Source organism: Chinchilla lanigera, unplaced genomic scaffold (genome assembly GCF_000276665.1).
Source record: "Chinchilla lanigera isolate Chin_1 unplaced genomic scaffold, ChiLan1.0 scaffold00048, whole genome shotgun sequence".
Classification (NCBI taxonomy): domain Eukaryota; kingdom Metazoa; phylum Chordata; class Mammalia; order Rodentia; family Chinchillidae; genus Chinchilla; species Chinchilla lanigera.
In genome coordinates, this window is record NW_004955449.1 from 14353693 (window position 1) to 14367035 (window position 13343).

Here is a 13343-nt window from a genome sequence, read left to right on the forward strand (position 1 = left end):
TCAATTCTAGTAATAGCTTTTATTCCTTATGGAAAAGTACAGTAGTTGTGCAGAAACAAAGCTACATAATAAAAGAGTAAGACTTTCACAAATATTAAAGAAAATAATAAATAAGCCATAGTAGTTATAGCAGAACTCATGGAAAGCATATAAAAAATGATAAAGCTGTTTGTAAAAAACACTGTATACACACTCAGAAACAGACGTCAAAGAATGACTCCAGAAGGTTCCTATTCATATAAAACCTTAATGATGTTCATAGGAACTTTATCACTACCACTTTTTTAAACAGTCTGCAAATATAGAACTTCCTTCTCCCCAATTCTGAAAATAAATTTCACATCCCAACATATAAAACAAATACATTCCCACTTCTCTCAAACTAGCATTTTAAACACCCTCCAATACCACACCATTTTCATATAAAAATACCTTTAAAGCATGGTTCATTCCTGTACCTTATCTTTACAAGTGGATAATACATCAGTTTGGACGTTAGCACCTTATAGGTGTTCATATAAATGAGATAAAGTGCCTTTACTGGGATACTGTTAACATGCCCTAATAACATCGTTCAGTGCAATAACCAGCATGGAGGAAGTTTACAAAGAACATGCAAATATATGGCTGGGGTTTTGTTCTTTGTTTTTGCTTTTAGTTTAACTCTGTTGAAACAGTTATATTTACAATCTGAATAAAACTGGGCTAGCTGTGTATATATACAACATGTGACTATGAAGTCATGGCTGCATAACAAAACGAAGGCAACAATCAATCATACCTAAGTATCCAACTTAAATATTTAAATATCTGAAAGGACTCTGGAAGACTTGTTTCAGAAACGTTAGCATTTTTAGAAGCAGTTTTAGAATCACTTGAGACTAATTTATAAGCTCCACTAGGAATGCTGGTCTTAGTATTTTAGCTCAAATCTGATCTAACCATCAATCCATATTCCAAATAGCTTGTTCTGATTCCACCTATCAAAAACACCTTGAAGCATGAATACAGCTCCAAAAAAGGTACTGTAAAAATGCTCTGAATAAGAACCATAATACAGAAATAAATGTTTAATTTTTTTTAAAGGAACTGCTAGGAAGGGAATAATACTTGATACTCTTATATTTTGCTTAAACAAAAAAAGAAAAAAATCACCTATATGTATGGTCACACTTATATTCAGCTAGAAATCATGGAAGTCTTAATTTTATTCACATATATAAAAATAAAATTGTGAGTTGACTCAATGGAACAGTAAAACAAAATTACATCTTTCCCGGGATACATCATTTGGGTTAAACTTTGCAGCAATGGACACTGTTTTTCTAAGTACTGTGGTTTTACCAAGTAGCAAAGGCAAGGAGAAAAGTGATTAAAAACCAAGTAATTTCACAAGACAAAAGCTGAAGTTAACGTATTCTTGGCTGTCTTGAAGTTTTAATTGGATAGGTTTAGCTAATTTTTAATTCTGTTTAGCATTCCTATTATGGTGACTTCTAACTACGCATTACAGAAGTTTTTCCTACATTTTTAATACGTCAATGGCATCAGATACACACCCTGGAAGAAAGAAAAAAGTATGGCTAAAAAGTAACTTTTATGATGAAAAACCATTTAACTATTTACCACCAGGAGCCAACACAGCAGTTTCCAAATTCTGCTAGTGGGTCTCTTTAAGGCTCACACATTTGACTCTATGAATGATCGCTTTGGTTTCGCTGAAGTGAGGTGGCCCCTGTGAGCTTCGCTGCTGACAGGAGGCGGCTGCTTGGAGACACTTTCCTGGTACACATGAGAAACGCTCTTGGTTTTCCTGCCGTCTTGACAGTGAGCTGGGATTTGGCACTTGTTTTCTTCTAACTCCTTCACCTGTGCCCCATTGTGGACACCTCCACTCAGGGCAGACACAGGACAGGCTTTGGCTTGGCTGCTGTATCCTCCTCCTTGTCTGAGGGAGGGCTTCTCTGAGTTAGCGGGCTGCAGGCCAGCTGCAGCCGAAGTGTTTGTCAGCAGCCCCTCTGCCACCTGACAGTGCCAGGCCCGGTGGGGAGGATGGCCCTGCTGCTGGAACCTCGCGGTCTTGTCCATGATGCCCATGAATGGAGTATTGCGGGGCCTGTGCTCAGCAGTGCCACTCTGTACCTGACTTACCACCTGGTCTTTAAGTCGGGCGTCTGGTCCTTGGACCTTGAAGCCATCTGAAAAACTACTGCTTGAAGTCAAACTACTAGTTGAACTTGACATCTTTATGCTGCTCGAAGGAGAACCGGAAGAGCCAGAGCCTGAGCTGCCGAGGGAAGCGGGGTGTCGCCCATCCCCGCAGCTCCCAGGTCCACCCTGGCTTGGAGGGGCCACGTCCGCGGCCACAGAAGCATGAGCCAGAAGCCTCTCGGCAGCTTTGATCTTGCTTGGTAAGGGATACGCGGCACCACTGTCACTGCGCTGGAGGAGGACGCTCTGGCTGGGACCCAGCCGATCTCCGAAGTGGCCACAACTGGCTCCCACGGTGAAGGTGCCCGGTCCCTCCACTGACTGGTTTCTGCTTCCAGTGACAGCTGTGGGGACTCTTCCCGGCATGGGACTTGGGGGAGGGTTCTGAGAAGAGACCTGCAGTTTTGTGCTGCCGTGTCTCAGGCCAGACTGCACAGAACCCAGATGTTGGCTGGTTTTCACTATCTGCGCCTGTTTCATGGGCTGCATAACCAGCCCCGGCTGAGCGACTGTCTCTCTCAGGGACTTGCTGCCTCCTGCCCTGCTCTGTGGTGACGCTGGGCTGCCTTTAGACTGGAAGCCTTCCTGAAGGTTTCGGATATACGGGGAGGGGACAGATGAGGACACCTGGGACCTGGGAGTCGGGGGAATAGATTCTTCCTGTGGAGAAGCGTCTTCGTCTTCAGCCTCCTCGAGGTGAAAGTGGTCATTTAACCCAGGGGTCGGGGCATCCTCTTCATTGTCTGAGTCGTCAGGTGGAGCTGGTGCAGGGCACTGCTGTTTTTGCTGCTGGTTCCTCTGGAGTTGCTTACACTCCTCTTCTACCCGAGCCAGGAGCCTCTTGATTTCCTGATTGGTGGGACAGAGTTTCACTGCCTCCTGCAGGTCAGCCAGGGCTGCCACAAACTGCCTACCCAGGAAAACGGAAGACACAATTACAAGCCACGTAAGGACCAAGCTCTCAGTGTAACTTTCGGAAATAGCTGTGCTCAAAGGAAAGGTAGACAGCTGAGTGAGGCCTTGCCACTTACTGTGGTTGGCAGGTTCCATTTTGCCCAGTTACTCAGCTAAGTGGTAGTTCTGACCCAGATCCCTGGGACTTGGGCGCTGAGACACTGGGCTGGGAATGAGGACGTGCACAGGTCAGCGAGCGCCGATTCTGCGCCTGTTGTCCTCCCCAAGCTCCACCATGCTCAAAGGCATTCGCAACACTCGTCCTCCCCTCCTCCTGTCCCGAGGGCAGCGCACTCCCATGTGGCTCAGTAAGGCACTGTGGTGCAGCGGCTGGGTGGGGAGGGACGGCTGCTGAGATGCCGGAGAGGTAAGTCTGAGCACGGCTGACATATCTCTGATGTGCTACTTCAAGTGCCGACAGCACCTGGGAGCAACACTTCCTCACACTCAGCTAGCATGTTTGATCCCACAGACAAAAAGGCTCGTACAGTCAGCCTGGTGATCCAGACCGTACCTGCTGTTTCTCTTCGCTCTCGCCCTGGCATAGAAAGCTTCATAGGACTTGGGCTTCAACTCCAGGGCCTTGGAAGCAAATTCTTCTGCCATGCCAAAATCCTGATGTCAACAAGTAAACACATGAGTCAGACATGGCAGTGAAATAGTTACAGGAAATTCTGTCATGGGAGTTTGGCCCTAGAGGGTGGCAGAACAGTGGGACAACTACAGAGGGATGAAGACAAAGTCTTGTGTTAATGCTGGATAATCAGGGATTGTGACTATTCTGAGGAATCCAGCACGGAAGCAGCACTGGTGGCTCGGGGTGGGGACGATGGTAGAATGGCGCCGAGGGCGGGGCAGAGGCCAGCAGCAGAGGAGCCTGGGCCACAGCAGCAGGTGCAGGGGGGGTGGGCAGTGGGGCTGGGGTAGGGGCCAGACTTGGCAGAGGGAGGATGTAGGGAATCAAAGTAGAAGTACTGAACTATCTGCTAGTTACCAATTGATTGGCAGGCCCCCGAGCAAACCCGAGGGACACTAGGGCAGGCTGACTATGACAGACATTCGTGTCATCACCTGGTGACAGTGCTGGCAAGATCCCTGCTGCGAAGGGAGAGGAGCGGTTTGCATGTGCTCCTCGTCACTGAAACAGAGGAACCACCAGAGCGTGCCCCACCAGCACCTATGGTGCTCCTCGAGAGCAGCAGCTCCCTCGCACCAGGCCCACATTTGGAGGAGGCACAGGACTCGCCCTGCAGCAGGGCTGGCCTTCACCCCTGGCAGGTCCTACTGCTAAAGGGCCGGGCCTGGCCGGGTAACAGGGCCCAGCTTACATTTGTTTTTCTCCGACATCGAGACAGACTGAGATAGAGGGAGACTCTGAGTTCGTTGAAGGGTCTCATGTCCTCCCCAAGGCCTTCTCGAGGAAACTTCCTCAAGGCGTACTGGTACCGCTGGGCTGCCTCCTTCATCTTCCCCTTCTAGGACACAAAAGTCACAGAGTGGACCCTCTTCCTCTGCTCAAAGCAGAGTAAGCTCCCACATCCCAAAAACCCCCATGTAAAGCCACCCCAGCATACTGAAGGGGTCCAGATGCCCACGTGCCGAGGCAGGAGCCGGGCCACCAACGAGTCCGATGCTCTTGGACTTAGCGTCCTCACCGCGTCTACGACATGCAGACACACAGGAAGGCAGCTTCCCACAAGGGCACTCCCAACGTGCCAAACCAGTGGCTATCTGTGCACCCAATTATCTTCCCAGCTACACATTTTTCAGTTATTTCAAGAATGATCTCTAGTCTGAAAATATTTGAATGCCATGTGTAGTAGAAATAAGATGAAAAAATTAAGCTGTTTCTAAGGCAAGCAGAGGCTTCTAGGGAAACCAAGAGCTTGCTGCAGAATAGTAAGTTTTCTTTAAGAAGAGCTTTAAAGCCTGGGCTTTAAAAATCAGAACAACACCACATCGTTTTCAAGGCTAAAGAAATCCATTTGCTCAGTCAGTCTTGTCGCGGTGGGTGTGCAGCCTGTGGAAAATGGCTTGATATTTTTGACATAATTGCCTACCAAAATCCATATTAAAAACGCTTCAAAGCCCAAACAATACACACTCTGAACTCAATTTCAAACTGATTCCAAGCCTGGAACCCTGCTGGGTCATGCTGTATACCTATTTATTTGTTACTATTAAAAAATGGAAAGGAAAATAAACCTACAGTACAGCAAATACAGCTGCCTAGTAGTAAAAAGGATTAAAATGGTTATCATATGGTGGTTTCTTTTTTCCCCATAATTTTTTAATTCTACCTAATAACAGGTTTGGAAAATATACCTATGTATATGGCCGATACTTCTACCTAAATCTGGGGTTGGCAGATTGCAGCCTGCAGGCCAAATCTGGCTGCCACCTGTGTTTACAAATAATGTTTTATGGGACACAGCCATGTCCACCTCCACAGCAGAGCTGGGCAGATGTGACAGATGATGCACGCGCATCATCCGCGAAGCCTAAAATATTTACTATCTGGCTTTTTATAGAAAGCTCACTAACCTTTGATCTAAACTGACCTCTCATTCCGGAAAATTTAAAGTCATATTTATTCACCTACAAGTCATATTTCTACTCTGGGGGAAAATGGGAAAGCATTAACCATCTCCTGAATAGCTAATAATTATACGACTTGACTACATGAAGTAAAAATGTTTCTAGAAACAGTTTCAAAATCCAAAAGTTTATAGATACTTTCTAAATATTAGATAGCAAAAGGCTGGGGAGCCAGGTGTGGTGGGGTACACCTATAATCCCAACACTTGGGAGGCTGAGGCAGGAGGACCACCATGAGATCAAGGCCAGCTTACACTATATAGTGAGACCCTGTCTCCAAAAAAGGAGAAGGAAAGAAAAGGCTGGAGAGACTGAATGGAAACATCTCCTGGGTGGTCCTTGCCCACAGGTCACATGACTGCCACAGCACTAGGCTCTGACCTCTGAGGAAATGTGAAGGTGAAGGAATGTCCTTCGGGACAAGCCAAGTGACCTGGAGGTGACTCTCCTTCACACCATGGATTCAAGCAGAAGTCACAGCCACAGGCTCAAGGATTAGTTCCGAAATAATGGTTCTCAGACAGGAAGAAAAGCGCTTTCTCGGGAAGGTTCTGCTGTTGAGAGATGAACACGCTCTGCGCCCGAGGTCAGGTTAGCATCCTTGGAAGTCACAGCACCACTGAGCACCCTGTGCTCTGCACAGAAGCACAGTCATGGCCACAAATACTGAAGTAAGAGGCTGCTGGGAGCCAGGTTCGACAGCACAGAGACGGGTGGTACCACTTACTTTGTACATCACATTTCCTTCCTCCATTAATTTCTGTAAAAGTATAATCAAAATATCAGGTTTGGAGGTGGCCATTGCCCAGGCAGCATTTCCTGCAAAATAAACATGCTTTCAGAGGCACCGCTAAGGTCCAGGGGAAAGCAGGTCGAATTGGGGGGGGGGGGGTCCTCAAAGCTGCACGTCACAAATAGCAGAAGCCCAGCTGCAAGGGCGCGGCTGTGTGTGTGCAGACAGCAGTGTGACAGAGGAAAGCAGTGGGCAACGGCAGACTGGCTGGCTCCTAATTTACTTGATGTGGAACCAGAAACACAGGTGGGGAATGGTGCCAGCACGGCCTGTCCTTCATATCCTATCTCTGTGGGAAAAGTAACGCGGCTGAGGTGTCAGAGTAGCTGAGACCCATCCCACCCTTTGGAAGGGGATCTGAGGGGAAAAACTGGAACCAGGCCTCGGCCACCTCCCTAGCTTCCCACAGGCCCATCATGCCAGCAAAGGGCTGGCTTGGTGTCCCCAAGTCCTGGCACATCGGCCCTTACTGTCTCCTCCCAGGCGACCTGGCTGGGGCCCTCCTGCCCCGTCCTTGGCCAGCTTCTCTCCTGGCCACATCACAGGCACGGCCTTCTCGCTAACCTCACTCCTGGCACTTGGCGCGCGCGGCGAGGGTGTGGAGAGCAGACTCAGAGGCTCGGCGAGGCATGCACAGTGACTGCCACTTACTGTGACCTGGGGGAGACCACGCAGCCCTCTTGTGCCTTAGTTTCCCTGTGTAAATCATAGTTTTGTCAATGCCTACTTTCAGGGCTGCAGGGAAAGCCAGTGAAAACGGGAAGTAGCTCAGGCTGGCTGGGTGCTGTTAACTGCTTAAGAATATTAGTGAGTGTTATTTCTGCCACAGAGCCTTCCAGAACTGCTCCGGGCCAAGGCCTCGTATATCCAAGCATAAAAACTCCAAGCAGCTCTTCTTCCTCACACCCTGCGCGGTGTGTGACGTGAGAGCCACCAGATGGAAGGAGGGCTCTCCCTCCACGTCTTCACGCTCCTGCCTTCCAGTCTCCAAAGAACCCAACCTCCTCCACAGACTCCGCTGGGGTCACCACATCCCCAGCCGGCTCACCACGGCTACTCCAGAGTGGGGGAGCACAGCCTAGCTGTCCCTCAAACTCACAGGAGCTCTCGGAACTGCGGAGCCCGGCCCACCCCACAGTTAGGGCCTGGCTGACCCTGCCCTGCTGTGGCTCCTGAGGGTCCCCATCGTCCTGAGCCTCTGCTTTCACCCACATCAGCAGCAGTACCATGAGCTATGCACACATTCTGGAGGAGACAAGGAGACAGAGGAGGTGAGAGAAAAAGGGGTAAGGAGAGGGAGGGAGGCAGAGACTCAGCTAGAGAGCCCCCTCTGCAACCCGACATCTTTCTTACCCTGCGAGCAGGTGCTCTTTATGCTCCCCCAAGCTACTCTGAAGTCAGAGGCCAACCTCCTCCCTGCTGAACGGAAGTGAGATTCACTGACCTAATTTGGCTCCTTTTCGGAGCAACGTCACCACGACAGTGGTGTTTCGACAACCGATGGCTCTGTCCAAGGGCCGCATCCCGCTGTGGTCCACGTGCTCAATCACAGCTCCCTTCTCGACCAGGTACAGCACCTGCAGGGGACAGCGGGGCCCTGAGGAGCAGCTCCAGGAGAGACGGCGGCCACCCGCCGTGTCCGCATGCTGATTCCGGGGCTGGCGGTCTTAGCTTTACCGCTGCTGTAGACTGGGCAGGCCATTAGACAGCGAGAGTGGAAATGAAGTGGACACAAAATGGACAGAAGGAGCTAAAGTCCATAGCCAACGCAACCTTTGCTTCAGGGTCTTTGCCCTCAGCGGCAAGGAAAGTGGGCAAGTTGTACGCACGCACACATACACCACAAGGGAAGTGTCTGCCCCACTTCCCAGGCTGCAGAGGGGAGACACGGTCACCTTCTCGCCTGCTGTGATACGCAGGGGCTCCTGCAGAGGCCAGCACGCCGGCAGGTGACAGCAACGGGCATCTCAGAAACATCAGCCCCTGCAGCCCAGGTCTTGTGAGATGAAAAAATCAGCAGGAGCCCAGACGGGACCTAGTATAATTCATTTTAAGGCTCAGGAAGGACACCTGATGAATAATGAGACTGTAAGGATGGCATATTTAGAGGTATGGTAAAAAACTTAACGTCCTAAAATAGCCATCTACATAAACTAAGTGGGTAACAGTAGGGAAAAATAACTTTTTTTCTTACTTACTAGAAAAGAAACCTATAGCCAGTTAGATTTTCATGTGGATCTAACAGGACATGCTTCCTATTGGACCACCAATTATTCAAAATGATACCAGAGAGGTTAATATCTAGAATATATTTTAAGAACCCTACCACTTAGTAACAGTAATAAAACCAAATTAAAAGAGACTTGGGTGAAGGATTTGAATAGATATTTTCTCCAGAGATGATACACAATAACTGAATGAAAAGACATTCAATTTTACTGAACATTAGGGAAATGAAAATCAAAATAATGACAAGACAGCATCTCACACCCATTAGTATGGGTACTATTTTAAAGAAAAAACAGCCAAAGACAACAAGTATTTGAGAGGATGTAACAAACTGGAACCTGGTACACTATTAGGAACGTGAAACGGTGTAGCTGCTGGGAAAGACTACAGAGGACTCCAAGATTAAAGTTACTGTACAATCCAGCAATTCCATGTCTGAGTATATATCCAGGAAATTGAAGGCAGTGTCTTTTTAAGAGGGAATTGTGGGTATATAGGTGCGTGTATGTGTTTGTAGTGCACAGACTTTTTAAGATTAGCAGCTAATCTTTAAGCTTTCGAGAGTGTAGTAAATCTTTACTGCAGTAATCCTGGGGTGGGCTGCATGTCACAGAATTAAAGAAAATGAGACCTTCACGGCCCGCACGGTGCACACACTCATCACACTGGTCTGGTACTCACAGTCTCGGCGTCCCCATAGAAGGCGGCCAGGTCCAGGGGAGTGCGGCCATTCTTGTCTGTCTGGTCTATCTCGGCTCCTTCTTCGACCAAATACTGCACTACTGCCCTGTGACCCTTCAGACAAGCCCAGCTCAATGCCGACAGACCCTCTTTGTCCAGAGAAGACAGGGTGGCACCTGTGAGGAAAGGCGGTGATAAAACGTGACCCTGAGGCAGAGCCAGAAGCAAGTGCCCTGGGGTGGCACGCCAGCAGCACACCAGGACGGTCAGCAGCTGTGTCCATCCGACATGGTGAAGTCCGAAGCTGATGGCCGTGCGGTCAGCACAGAAGCTAGGCAAGGGGCACATGGGCTGTGCGGCCTATTCTCTTGCTAGATGGGTTAGAAAATCCCCATAACAAAAATAAATAAACTCTCATAACATGCTGACTTAAAATTGGAAGCAGAAAGCACTGAGTGGGTCCAGGCAGAGACCTATGCAGATGACACGGTGACTTGATGCTACCTTTGGAAAGCAGGAATTCCACGGTGCTCAAGTGCCCTTCACAGGCAGCCACCATGAGGGGCGTCCGGCCCTGCTTGTCACTCAGGTTCACGTCACAGCCGCGTTCCAACAGCAGCCTCACAATCTGAAAGAAATGGCCGGTTACTGTCTTCCCGCTGCGCCTCTTGTAAAAATCCCTTTAAGTGATTTGTGGGGTCTGTAAATCTTCGACTGTGTTCCTTTGAACAGAGCCTTTTCTCCCAAACACCCTTTCCTAACATGCCCACGTCCTTACTGCATCTACAAAGACCACACAAATGGTCCCTGGGGCTCAGGATGCCAAGCATCACTGAGTGAGACAGCAGCCCCGCAGGGAAGCGGGGTGACTGAGGAAATGCAGCCTAAAGTAGGGCGAGCAGCCGCTGGTGCCAGTGCCGAAGCGGAGCACACTCAGCCCTCTGTACCGTGGGGTCCACGTCAGCGGACTCAGCCAACAGTGGATGGAGATTTTTAAAAACTGCTCCTGTACTGAACAGGTATAGATTGCTTTCCCCGTAATTACTCCTTAACACAACATAATGATTTCTTACGTGGCACTTGAGTTATACCTTGCATTCTCAGTCACCCAGAGATGACTGATAGTATACAGGAGGACTGTGTAGGCTGTACGCACACGGTACTGTGCCATTTATGTAAAGGACTTGTGCCTCCATGGCATTCGCTATCTCCTGGCACCCTAGAACCAGGTGTCCCAATTCTGAGGGATGACTGTGCTTATCATGGAGCACGCAGGGCAGGCAGTGAGCGGGCTGTCACTCTAGCAAGGCGCTTTATGAAACCTGGGGCTGGGTGGCACCCGCTTCTCAGTGCAGCTTCCAGCACCACTTCCAGGAGGAGGGGCTCAGCCTCAGGAAGAGTTTTCAGGAAGTGCAAGGTGCAGGGGAAACAAGAAGGCAGGAAGGCGCCTCACAGCCACTGCACCAGCAGGAGGCGCTGTATTCAAGGGGCTTCCTCGGGCACTGATTTACTGCATCACCGTGGGGCCAAGGTGAGAATTCCCACTGCTTTCTCATTGCTTTGCACCAAGAAACTCCCCAGTGACTTAGGGAGACAGACCAAGAGATCCAGAGTGTGTGTGTGTGTGTGTGTGTGTGTGTGTGTGTGTATGTGTGTGTGTTTTCTTCCTGTAATGGGCATCAGACCCTTTTATCTGTACTCATAATGTGCTGCGGGGTTTGGGTAAGCTGGTAATCACTGTTTACAAAATGAAGTGAAGGGCTAAACACTATGCATGATCCCTTCTCTGAATTAAAGACAGCTATGAAAATGTAAGCTCTTCTCCTTCTCCCTCTGTCTGGAGACAGGATTTCACTATGTAATTCAGGTTGGTCTTGAACTCACTATGTAGCCCAGGCTGGCCTCAAACTCACAGCAAGCCTCCTGCCTCAGCCTCCTGAGTGCTGGGATTACAGGCGCTCGCCACCACATCTGGGAAGTGCATGCTTTCATTAAGAGCACACCAGAAATGCTCTTTGTCAGAGAGCCAAACCAACAGGTTACAAAGTGGCAGCCACAGACAAATCTATGACCCAATAGGACAAGCCACTCCCACTCCCGTGGTCAGGGGAGCAGCCCTGGTCTGCGGCAGGGCTGCAAGTCGTGCTCTGCACCTGTGGGACTGCGGGCTGTGCTGTCAGTGTCTGCCTGTGTGCAAAGTCCTGATGACAGGCAGAAGCCAGGGCTGGGGAACAGACAGGGCTCAGGGCCAAAGGTGCTCTCACTCTTTCCCCATCATCATTTCGGAAGCATTCTGGGGGCCCACTGAGTACCTGCCAGTGCCCCTGGCGTGCTGCGCAAAACAGTGGAGGGACCCCTCTCTTGTTCGTCCGAGAGACAGCAGCACCCCGTTCCAGCAGCAGCTCGCAGACCTCCAGCTTCCCTCTCCCTGCAGCAGCAGTCAAGGCTACAGGAAAGACGGGGTGGGAGGCTATTAGCAGGTGTAGACGACCGGCCACAGAGGCTCTGGCACCCCTTCCCATTGCTGTCCTCTCCCCTTGAATCTGGGTGGCTCTATGATAGCTGTGATTGGCAGGACGCAGCAGAAATGGATGCAGCTCTACTGTCTGGGCTGAGTCCCGGGAGAGGTACCTCACCCTTCCTCGGAACACACACCCACGGAACCCTGACACCATGCTGCGAGGAGACCCAAGCAGCCCTGTGGAGAGACCCGCAGTCCCGGGGAGCTCCTTTTGGACAGCTGACACCAGCTGCCCTCCCACATGCACAGCGGTTCCAGAAGGTTCCCATCCCGAGTGGAGCTGTGTGAGCAGAGCCCCCTGCCCACCAGGCCTGAGGATTCACGAGCTACGAGGTTTGGGCTTTGTTTTTCCCAGCAGGAGATCATCAGAATACAGTGCAGCACAAATGTGGATCAGTACTATCGTCTAAGTAAAGCCTCTCACCACCAAGTCAGGCTTCACCCAACAAAAACAACTCCTGAGGATGTCAGGAGCAGATCTCTTCACTCACCACTCCACAGCTCTAACAAGATAACAAACTTCGAGAAAAATGGGCATGAGATCAGTTTGTAGAGGGTGTAGGGTGCTGAGCTCAATACACAGGTAGGGGTATGGGGCAACAGGGTGCTGGTGCAGGGTGCTGCTGTGGAAGGAGGGGCGGGCACAGCATGGACACAAGAGAAACGTTGGGAAGGAGCCCCCCATGTCAGCAGCTGTGCCACCGCAGCACCACTCTGACTCTTGCTTCTGCTGTGTCAAGAGAATTGCTGTCCTGAAAGGATGACAGCAGGAAGCCCGGACAAGAGGACAGGACTGAGTGGCCTGGGATGGGTGTGCTTCAGGAGGGAGCAGGCACAACACGGAGGAGGAGGAAGGAGACGGGGCGCTGTCATGCTGTCTTGATTCCTGGTGCCTGCTTGGGGCAACTGTGTTTCAAATATAGCCCTGAGTCTACAAATCCCTACGCTGCAGAACACAGCAGTGTTTCCACAAATCAGTAACGCAGACAGACCTCTCAGGCGGAACAGGGAACATGGGCATGGTCCCTTCATAAAACGTTTAAGTCCAATTAGGAAAAATGGCCTCATGGCTCAGGCGGGTAAATGGGATGTGACAGAGATGCTCTGGGAAAGGCGCCAACATTGCTAAGTCCAAAATACAAGGCATTGGGCAGCCAGTGCTCTCCTCACACCCCTTGGACACTGGCGGCGATCGCAACAGGGAACAGGCATTGTCCAACAGGGGACTACTACGCATCACAGAAAATAAACCATGCCGCTGAACACAGCACAATGGGCCAGGCCAACAGTCTGATTCAGAGAAAGAAAACACCAAAGGACACACAGTGACTTCATTCGTGTATGGTTCAGAAATAG

General features: G+C 50.0%; 1 protein-coding gene across 10 annotated transcripts in view; it reads right to left on the minus strand.

The window, feature by feature from the left end:
• The window catches only part of Tanc1 (tetratricopeptide repeat, ankyrin repeat and coiled-coil containing 1), a 232318-nt gene continuing 218975 nt past the window's right edge, over positions 1–13343 (minus strand). For all 10 annotated transcript variants that reach the window (XM_013518767.1, XM_013518762.1, XM_013518760.1 and 7 more), the window contains 8 exons: positions 11779–11912; positions 9971–10094; positions 9467–9642; positions 8001–8133; positions 6491–6582; positions 4494–4640; positions 3680–3780; positions 1–3121 (listed from right to left, as the gene is read on the minus strand). In XM_013518767.1, the coding sequence (XP_013374221.1) occupies positions 1681–3121; positions 3680–3780; positions 4494–4640; positions 6491–6582; positions 8001–8133; positions 9467–9642; positions 9971–10094; positions 11779–11912 (2348 nt within the window). In that variant the 3' untranslated portion in view covers positions 1–1680. The remainder of the gene's footprint in view (positions 3122–3679; positions 3781–4493; positions 4641–6490; positions 6583–8000; positions 8134–9466; positions 9643–9970; positions 10095–11778; positions 11913–13343) is intronic.